The sequence below is a fragment of the Ornithorhynchus anatinus genome, chromosome 7 (genome assembly GCF_004115215.2).
Source record: "Ornithorhynchus anatinus isolate Pmale09 chromosome 7, mOrnAna1.pri.v4, whole genome shotgun sequence".
Classification (NCBI taxonomy): Eukaryota; Metazoa; Chordata; class Mammalia; order Monotremata; family Ornithorhynchidae; genus Ornithorhynchus; species Ornithorhynchus anatinus.
Window position 1 is genome coordinate 9,556,021 of NC_041734.1, and position 10,324 is coordinate 9,566,344.

At 45.2% G+C, this 10,324-nt stretch overlaps 1 protein-coding gene across 2 annotated transcripts in view; it reads right to left on the bottom strand.

Moving 5' to 3' along the window:
• Positions 1-10,261, bottom strand: part of TGS1 (trimethylguanosine synthase 1) — a 43,129-nt gene extending 32,868 nt beyond the window's left edge. The window contains exons 1-4 of one of the 2 annotated variants that reach the window (XM_029069258.2): positions 10,008-10,261; positions 5,285-5,352; positions 4,143-4,321; positions 704-1,550 (exon numbers count right to left, since the gene is read on the bottom strand). In XM_029069258.2, coding sequence (XP_028925091.1) covers positions 704-1,550; positions 4,143-4,321; positions 5,285-5,352; positions 10,008-10,111 — 1,198 coding nt within the window. In that variant the 5' untranslated portion in view covers positions 10,112-10,261. Of the gene's footprint in view, positions 1-703; positions 1,551-4,142; positions 4,464-5,284; positions 5,353-10,007 lie in introns of both variants that reach the window. The other variant, XM_029069259.1, reaches the window with a different exon arrangement.
• Positions 10,262-10,324: the final 63 nt, after the last annotated feature.

Consider the following 10,324-nt stretch of genomic DNA (forward strand, 5'->3'; position numbering starts at 1 on the left):
AGCACTAAGAATAGTTGGAAACTCCTTGAGGCCACGGATCATTTCAACTGATTCTCTGGTACTCTTGGATATTTATTATAGTGCTCTGTATAGAGGAAGCGCTCGACAAATTCAACTGATTGATCTCAGGACACAGTTGGGGGAAGACACTGAGTGGCAAGAGGATCAATCCTATAGGGATAATCTATTCTGCTGTGACTTGCCCCAAGAGTTTAATGTAGAGTCTAAATATCCAACATTTTTCACCCAAACCCTTTAAAAAAGTGGGGGGGGGGGGCACTCAGTACCGCTATACTTTTCTTCTTCTCAATGTATTACATAGTATCTAGCAACTCCGTTGGATTGTACTTCTCTCAAGTGCTCCGTACGGTGCTCTGCACACACAGAGACTGATGAATACCACTGGGATTGATGGATTAGTTGGAGCAAAACTCAGAGCAATACGTAATTTACGCATTTTAAAATGTGTAAAAATTAAATGCAGACATGTCCAAGAAAAGTTAATTTGGGGAAAAATAAAAATAACACTCAACCAGAGCTTGGAGAAAATGGAAGTGTAATATAGTCTTACTTTTAATGATTACTCCACAAAACAACAGGAACTCTCCTCAAACTGCACATTAAAGAGAAGCTACGCTCAGTTCTCAAATTTTCCATTCGGTTGAATATTACTGCAATTAATCTTGGAAAGCCTTCCGCTTACCTGGCTGCTGGGGGCTCCTCCTTCCAGATGTGCACCTTTTCTGGGTTCCCCCATCACAGGGTTCACTTTGGTTGGAAACACAAGGATTCCCCCTTCCACCGGTAGCCGAATCTGGCCGCTGATGGCCACTATAAATTTCCGTCAAGTCTAACTTGCCCTGCTCTGCTTCTTCGGGATTTAGATTCATGTTACTAATTCCAAGAGCTATTTCCTCATTATGCCCTGAGCTACTAGAGCTTTCTTTACAACTGGGGATGGCCGGAGACACGGAAGAAATACGAGGATCCAACGGCGATCCCTCTGGAGTGTCTCTATCAGTGCAACTTGTGTCTTGCAAGTCGCTTACTTCTTTTTTGTGCTCACTAATATCAGTGCTTGGAGAAATATCAAAAGTCCACCCCTGAGCTTCCCAGTACTGAAACTGTTCCCAATAGTACCAATAGACTTCACTGTAATGCTGCTCCCACTTCTCCTTGGTGTCAGGAGAATTCCAAATTTCAGCTCCCAGTTCTAAAGCAGGGTATTTCTCCTGCCAGCTTTGCCACAGCAACCCTTCTCCGTAATGATTCCAATACTTTTCCCATTTCTCCGGAACTTCCAGGTTGTTAGGTAATTCATTTTTCGGAGTCAATTTCCCAGTTTCCGTGTCTTCCCCAGTGTTCTGAAGTTCACACGCGATAGATTTCTCTGACCGCTCGGGGACTGGGGATGGATCATCTGAAGCCATTTCGTCGTCGCCTACGCTGTCTTCCCAGGGTTCTCGCAAAATGTCATTCAAGTACTTCTGTTGAGATTTTTTCTTTTTCTTCTTTTTGATTTTAGTTTTGTTTCTGGCATTCATGGAAACCTACAATTCAGTCCCAAATGAAATATGTTACATCCTGAACAGTACCAAATAATAAATTGTGTTACTTTTAAACCTGCATCTGGCTTCCCTAAATTATAAACGGTTCTGCCAGTTTGGGCTCGAATGTGATTAGGGAATGTTCTTCTACTAGCCCTCGCCTGGATTGGCTCAGCATGCCACGATATCAAAGAAACTGCTTGTCGCACAGTCATGGCATTGGCGTGAGTGAGCTTTCCTTAACATGAGGCTCTGAGCTTAGTGGAGCGCTCTGTGTAAGCGCCTAAACAAATACAATAATAATAATAATAATGTTGGTATTTGTTAAGCGCTTACTATGTGCAGACCACTGTTCTAAGCGCTGGGGTAGATACAAGGTAATCAGGTTGTCCCACGTGAGGCTCACAGTTAATCCCCATTTTACAGATGAGGTAACTGAGGCACCGGGAAGTTAAGTGACTTGCCCACAGTCACACAGCTGACAAGTGGCAGAGCCGGGATTCGAACCCAAGACCTGACTCCAAAGCCCGTGCTCTTTCCACTGAGCCACGCTGCTTCTCTACAACTGATTGACTGATTGCAAGAACTGAATCCTCATGCTACAGGAGACCTAGGTGTAGGACTTTCTCACGTGAATTAGACTGAGGTCAGTCCACTAAATTCTCCTTTTCCCAAATCGAATCCCCCTCGTCTTAATCAATCCCCGATTCTTTCGGCAGCCAGCCGGTCCCGTCACCCCAAGTCATTTCACTTTTTATACGATGTTCCCTGCCTCGGCCACACAAATACGTTACTAGTCCACTATTTCAGGTCCTTCGCCTCGACCAGGAAGGAGACGGATAGGCTCCTTGCTGCCTGAAGAGCAGCGAAGAATAAAGATAATTTAACTGCTCTGGAGGAAATTGAGTGGAAAGAGCTGTTCATAGGCTAAGGGGAGTGTGCTGACAGACTGGGATAAGGATTTAGAAAGGAACTTCAGATTAAATTAAACTACAACCAAATTCTCAATTATACCTCCCCAAACTGAAATGAATCAGAATGACAGATCACAGCAGGACAAAAGCACAAAAACCACAGAAAGGCTCTTTAAACTAAGTTCTCTGCTCTGAGCAACCAACTCAGTACCAACAGACTGTAGGACTCACGCCTATGAATTAAGGACTTCATGACAACTAGATGGGAGAGAAAAGATCCATCATCAAGATTCAGTGTCACCAAGCTCACAATGGAGCACCCTATATCATAACAAAAAACAAAGACTCCCCACAAGACTCACTGGTTTTTTCAATCAATAAATTAATCATATTTATTTAGCACTTACTGTGTGTGCAGGGAACGGAACTAAGCGCTTTGGATAGTACAACAGAGTTGGTAGACACATTCCCTGCCTACAACGAGCTGACAGACTAGAAGGGGAAACAGATATTAATAGAAATTACTGATATGCATTTAAGTGGTATGGGGCTGAGGGAGGGGTGAATAAAGGGAGCAGACTGGGGTGACGTTTGAGAGAAGTTTTCTTTTCTCTACAAAAGGCCTTGAAAGGAAGAATGGAAAGGAATGGAAGAGTGTCCCAACTTATTCCTAAAGGCAAAAGGAATATATATCCTACTTCCAGAAAAGTAGAAGGGGTGGGAGGGAGCTGAAATAGGCTATCTCCATGGCAGCCAAAGCAGCACAAAATCAGAGCAGGAAAGACAGAGTTGCCCAAGTTCACCTAAGTCTTTCCCTCCCCGCATCCGGCACCAAGCATACTGGTTCCCTCTCGGGACCCTGGCCAAAGAGAAGAAGCTGTGGTCAGGCAAAGGTAGGAAGGAAATTTAATTCCAGGCAATAACTGGATGTAAAATTGGGTAGGGCTACATCAGCAATTAGTTCAAGATGCCTCCCTGGATTAATCTCTTCTTTCCCCACTCTATTCGATCTCTCCTCCAATCCCTTATCCTCACACGAACTTTTAAATTGTGAGCCCCACGAAGGACAGAGACCATGAGGAACCGTGTTGAATTCCCACCTGTGTATTTTCTCCCAGTGCTCAGTACAACTTTGGTATCACCTATGAACCTGGGTCTGGACCCCTTATTCACTTTGCTATTCACCCCACTGATGTACATATCCTTTCACTCTTCTGCTTCCCCTCTCTGAAATTTATTTTAATGATTGCTTTCGCCACGAGACTGTAAGCTCCTTGAGGGCAGGGATCGTCTACCAACTCATTTGTGTTGTACTCTCCAAAGTATTAAGAAGAGCTCTCTGCACTGAGTAAGTACTCAATCAGTACAACTGCTCTTTCCCTACACACCACCAATATTTGGGAGCAGGGATAGGGAGGAAGTCTCGGGGAAGCATGGGAGATAGAGAGGCCGGACATGGGCAGTTAAAGAACAACTTTCCCAAAGGAAGATGGCTGATTTGCCCACCTGCTTTAGTGTATGAGAGCTTGCAATTTAAACAGTATAGCTATTCTTTAAAAATGGAGAACCACCATTTATTTAATGCAATATCAGGACAAAAGACCCTCAAAACAAATTAAAGATTCATTTCTGTCTTTTAGGGACTTCACTGAAAGGTAAATAAAAACCAATTTCATGTCACCTCAAAATTCTTGTGAGCAGATAGGCTTCCAAACTGAAGCGGCAATCCCATACTCTTCATGAGTTCAGCCTCTGAATCCAGTTCACCTTCTTCCAAAGCCAAAGCACTGTTGAAGCCCGCTTCTTTTATCCCACGGACGTGATGGCCATTCTCTTCCTCCGCCTCCAGCCGTTTCTCTCCTAGGTCCCGACGTAATTAATTTACAAGTTTAAATAAATGCAACTTTATTTTGGAAATACAGGAAAAACTGACATATTTAAGTTATCTCAGCTGAATTTCTGAAGACACACAACTTCCTCTGGGGTGAGCTGTGAGGATACCCTGGGGGTGGAAAATGGGAATATTTTAGGGGGTCATAATTTGAGTCCATTATATCCAAAACAGCAAAATAAGAAGGCATATTATAGGGGCTCATTTTTTACTGTACTAAGTTAAATATGATCCCTCTCCTTAAGTTTACTGTTTGTCTCCACGAGATACAGTTTCACTTGGGAGTTCATCTTCTAAAGTAATCTCTCTGGAAACTTCAAAAAAACCCCCTTCATTAGCTGTTACTCATTAATAGCCACCAAAACTATTTTTTAAGATCTGTATCATATCTGAAATACTGGCAACTTCAAAATCACTTTTAGCAGAGTTGGCCACTGAATAGTGACAAAACCAGTAAAATAACTCATAACAAAAGCAATGCAGAGAAAATCAATGCTTTCCAAGGTCTCTCTTCCCCAAACAGATCCAGTATTAAATTTGGGGCAACAGCCAAATACCCTCCTAACGTAGCATGTGCAATCTAGTAAAGGTCAGAAAAACTGACTGACATGGGTCAAGACTAGACGACTAGAAAATATATATTCTCCCAGACTTTAAAGCTCTTAAACAATTACATATATATGTATTCACACACACACACACGTATTTTTTTCAGGTAGCATAAAAAGTTCTGAAAGATGCTGACAAGCTAGTAAAAAATGAATGCATCTCAGATACATATTTTAAAAAAATTGACTACAAAATTGGCCCGCAGTTTACATTGATTACAAAACCCATTTTATTACATATCAATATTCTGGCCTAAAACACTACGGGCATTTAATAAACATTCATCACTGTTAATAAATCAGTTTTCTACAAATATGTCTTACTTATGTTGTTGCTGTCAACTTCTCTGACGTAGAACCCCTTCAATCCTAAGTAGTACAACTTGCGATCCCTGTAAAGTTAAAGAGAATTCACATTAACCCTTAATTAATAAAATATATTACTTATTGAGCACCTAGTCTGTGCAGAGCACTGTACTGTGTACTTAGGAGAGTATCATATAATAGAGTTGAGAGGCAAGTTTCCTACCCATAAGGAGCCTAGAGTCTAAAGGAGGGGGAGACAGACATTAAAATTACGGAAAGTACATAATTGCTGTGGGGCTGAGGATTTGGTGCATAACGAGTGCTTACATTGTACAAATCCAAGGGCAACACAGGAGAAGGGAGTAGAGGGGTTGACTGAGGGAGGCTGCTTGGAGAAGATGTTCTTTTAATCTGGCTTTGAAAGTGGGAAGAGTGGTAGTCTGTCAAATATGAAGGGAGCGAGAGGTTCAGGCCAGAGGTAAGGCAAGCGTGAGGGGTCGGCAGTGAGATGGATGAGACTGAGCTAAAGTGAGGAAGTTGGCATTAAAGGAGCAAAATGTGCAGACTGGGCTGTAGTAGGAAATCAGTGAGGAAAGACAGGAGGGGGAAGAGCTGATCGAATGCTTCAAAACAAACGGTAAGGAGTTTCTGTTTGACGCAGAGGTGGATGGGCAACTACTGGAGGTTGAGGAGTGGGAAAATTTGGATTTACTGGTTTTATAGACAAAACATCCAGGCAGCAGAGCGAACTATGGACTTGAGTGGGGAAAGACAGGAGGCAGGGAGGTCAGCAAGGACGCTGATGCAGTAGTCAAGGTGGGGTAGGTCAGGTACTGGGATTAGCGCAGTAGCAGTTTGGATGGAGAGAAAAGGGCAGATTTTGGCAGTGTTGCGAGGGCTGAATCAATAGAGGTTGGTGACAGGTTGAATATGGGGGTTGAATGACAGAGAAGAAAAGGATAATACCAAAGCTAGGGGCTTATGAGACAAGGAGGATGGTGGTGCTCTCTAAAGTGACGGGAAAATCAAGGGGAGGACAGGATTCGCGTGGGAAAATGAGTTCCGCTTTGGAGAGGTCTGAGGAGTCAGCGGGACATCCACGTAGAGATGTCCTAAAGGCAGGTGGAAATGTGAGACTGAAGAGAAGGAGAGAGATCAGGGTTGGAGATGTACATTTGGGGATCATCCCCAGAGAGATGGTAGTTGAAACCACGGGAGTGAATGAATCCACTAAGGGAGTGTGCAGATGGAGAACAGAAGGGGACCCAAAACTGAACCTTGAGGGACCCCCGCACTTAGGGGGTGGGAGGCAGAGGAGGAGCCTGTGAAAGAATCTGAGAATGAGCAGCCAGAGAGATTGAAGGAGAACCAGCAAAGGACAGTGTCTGTGAATCCAAGGTTAGATAATGTTTCCATTATCCAACCTGAGAAGCAGCATGGCCCGGCGGATAGCGCTTGGGAGTCAGAAGGACCCGGGTTCTAGTCCCAGTTCCGTCACTTGCTTGCCGTGCGACTTTCGACAAGACACTTCCCTTCTCTGTGTCTTTAGCTGCTAAATGGGGATTAAGATTGAGAGCCCCACCTGGAACATGGCTGTGTCCAACCCGACTAGATGGTATCTACCGCAGCGCTTAGTACAGTGCATGACACATAGTAAGCACTTAAATACCAGGAAAAAAAGAAGAGAGAGATGAGGGTTGTCCACCTTAACAAGGCGGTTGAGCGGTTGAGGAGGATTAGGAAGGAGTAGAGGCTGTTGGATTTGGCAAGGAGGAGACCACTGATAACTTTGGAGAGGGCGGTTTCCACGGAGTGAAGGGGGTTGAAGTCAGATTGGAAGTGGTCAAGGAGAGAGTCAGAGGAGATGATGCGGAGATAACAGGTTTTAGGAGGGAGATGGATAACAAAATGATAAACATAGAGATTAAAAGCCCATGAAATCAACAAAGCATAAAACATAGTGGATAACAATAATAATGTTGGCATTTGTTAAGCGCTTACTATGTGCCGAGCACTGTTCTAAGCGCTGGGGGAGATACAGGATCATCAGGTCCCATGCAGGGCTCAAAGTCTTAATCCCCATTTTCCAGATGAGGTAACTGAGGCACAGAGAAGTGAAGTGACTTGCCCAAAGTCACACAGCTGACAAGCGGCGGAGCCGGGATTAGAACCCATGACCTCTGACTCCTAAGCCCGTGCTCTTCCCACTGAGCCACGCTGCTTCTCTAGAAGATCACCAAGAAGGCAAACAAACTGACTGGCAACTGGAATGGATTAGTAAAACAAACCCCTCAACCCAGGAAGCTTTCTGTTTGAAGGGGTGGGTGGAATGTAAATTCGGCTTATAATTTTATGTACATGTCTGATTAATAAAGCATCTCGAATGTTTTAAATTAGTTCGCTGGATAAAATCTTACTTCATAAACATACAACAGTAGGCTTTCAATACCAATGACTGATCACTTATTTTATATTTATTAAAAGAGTTTTAAGGAACAACCTCCTTCCTTCAAACCTTTGGATTCTCAACCCCTCAAAGCAATAATTAAAAGATTTCTGACCATGTGAAAAGGGAAACTTCTCTTTTAGACACATTCACGTTGCAATAAAGGGAGACAGAGGGAAAGACACAGATTACCACTGCACTGACATTTCGGTTTTCAAACATCTTTCCTAATGAAATTTTGATCCCTGCCTTGAGTAACGCCCCAATTACGGGCTTTAATCGGAATTAGCAGTGAGATTAATCAGAAATTTCTCGGGAGGGCTGTATTTTAATCTGGTCTCAACTATGGGAAAACCATCAATCAGTTGGCATTTGAGTGCTTACCGTGTGGAGAGCTATGGGCTCGGAAGAGAATAATAATAATAATGTTGGTATTTGTTAGGCGCTTACTATGTGCAGAGCACTGTTCTAAGCGCTGGGGTAGACAGAGAACAACACAACAGGGTTCGACACATTCTCTGCCCACAAGGAAGTCACAGTATAAAGGGGGAGAAAGACATTAAAATAAATTGTGAAATGTAGAGAGACATGTGGGAGCTCACCTCCTCCAAGAGGCCTTCCCACACTGAGTTTCCCCTTTCCCTCTCCTCCCCCTCCCCTGAGCACTGTGCTCATTTGCCTATATTATTTATTACTCAATTTATTTTGTTAATGAGGTGGACGTCTCCTTGATTCTATTTATCTTGATGATGTTGTCTTGTTTTTGTTTTGTTCTGTTCTGCTCTGCCGTCTGTCGCCCCCGTTTAGACCGTGAGCCCGTCGTTGGGCAGGGCTGGTCTCTATCTGGTGCCGAATTGTCCATTCCAAGTGCTCAGTGCAGTGCTCTGCACATAGTTGGCACTCAATAAATACAGCAGTCATGGGTTCGAATCCCGCCTCTGCCACTTGTCAGCTGTGTGACTGGGGGCAAGTCGCTTCATTTCTCAGTGCCTCAGTTCCCTCATCTGTAAAATGGGCATTAGATTGTGAGCCTCACGTGGGACAACCTGATGACCCTGTATCTCCCCCAGTGCTGAGAACAGCGCTCTGCACATAGTAAGTGCTTTAACAAATACCAACATTATTATTATTATTGTCAGCTGTGTGACTTTGGGCAAGTCACTTCATTTCTCAGTGCCTCAGTGACCTCATCTGTAAAATGGGCATTTAGACTTTGAGCCTCCCGTGGGCCAACCTGATGACCCCCTATCTCCCCCAGCACTTAGAACAGCGCTCGGCCCATAGTAAGCGCTTAACAAATACCAACATTATTATTATTATGTCAGCTGCGTGACTGTGGGCAGGCCACTTCACTTCTCTGTGCCTCAGTGACCTCATCTGTAAAATGGGGATTAACTGTGAGCCTCACGTGGGACAACCTGATGACCCTGTATCTCCCCCAGCGCTCAGAACAGTGCTCTGCACATAGTAAGTGCTTAACAAATACCAACATTTTTATTATTATTATGTCAGCTGGGTAACTGAGCAAGTCAATTCACTTCTCAGTGCCTCAGTTCCCTCATCTGTAAAATGGGCATTTAGACTGTGAGCCTCCCGTGGGACAACCTGATGACCCTGTATCTCCCCCAGCGCTTAAAACAGGGCTCTGCACAGAGTAAGTGCTTAACAAATACCAACATTATTATTATGTCAGCTGTGTGACTGTGGGCGAGTCACTTCACTTCTCTGGGCCTCAGTGACCTCATCTGTAAAATGGGGATGAAGACTGTGTGAGCCCCACGTGGGCCAACCTGATGACCCTGTCTCTCCCCCAGCGCTTAGAACAGTGCTCGGCACAGAGGAAGCGCTTAACAAATACCAACATTATTATGTCAGCTGTGTGACTGTGGGCAGGTCGCTTCGGCGTGGCTCAGTGGAAAGACCCCGGGGCTTTGGAGTCAGAGGTCATGAGTTCGAATCCCGGCCCTGCCCCTTGTCAGCCGTGGGACTGTGGCCAAGTCACTCAACTTCTCTGTGCCTCAGTTCCCTCATCTGGAACATGGGGATGAAGGCTGTGAGCCCCACCTGGGACAACCTGATGACCCTTGGCTCTCCCCCAGCGCTTAGAACAGTGCTCTGCACAGAGTAGTATTTATTGAGCGCTCACTCTGTGCAGAGCACTGTACTAGGCGCTTGCACAGTAAGCGCCTAACACCTACACTGTTATATGATTATTACAACAAACCCCACTATTATTTAAAAAACACCGTTATTATTATTATTATTATAAAAAGGGGGGGGGGGGTTAGGACTTACTCGACAAACGCCCTGGAGCAGAGGCAGAGGATGTGCCGGTCCTCGCCGGGGGCTTCCACGGAGAGGCGCATCTCGGCCACGAGGCGCCACTTGGGGCCCAGCATGGGGACGGACGGATGGAGGGAAGGAGGGAAGGAGGGAAGGATGAAAGGAAGGAAGAAGGGATCCCCAGGAGGGCGGGCCGGAAGGACTGGGGGGGGGCCTGAGGCCGCGCTAATGGCGGCGAGGCCCAGGACCGGCCTCCCCTTCCTTCCCTCCCTCCCTCCCTCCCTCAGGCGCCTCGCGCCGCTCGGCTGGCGCACGCGCGCGTGCCGGGG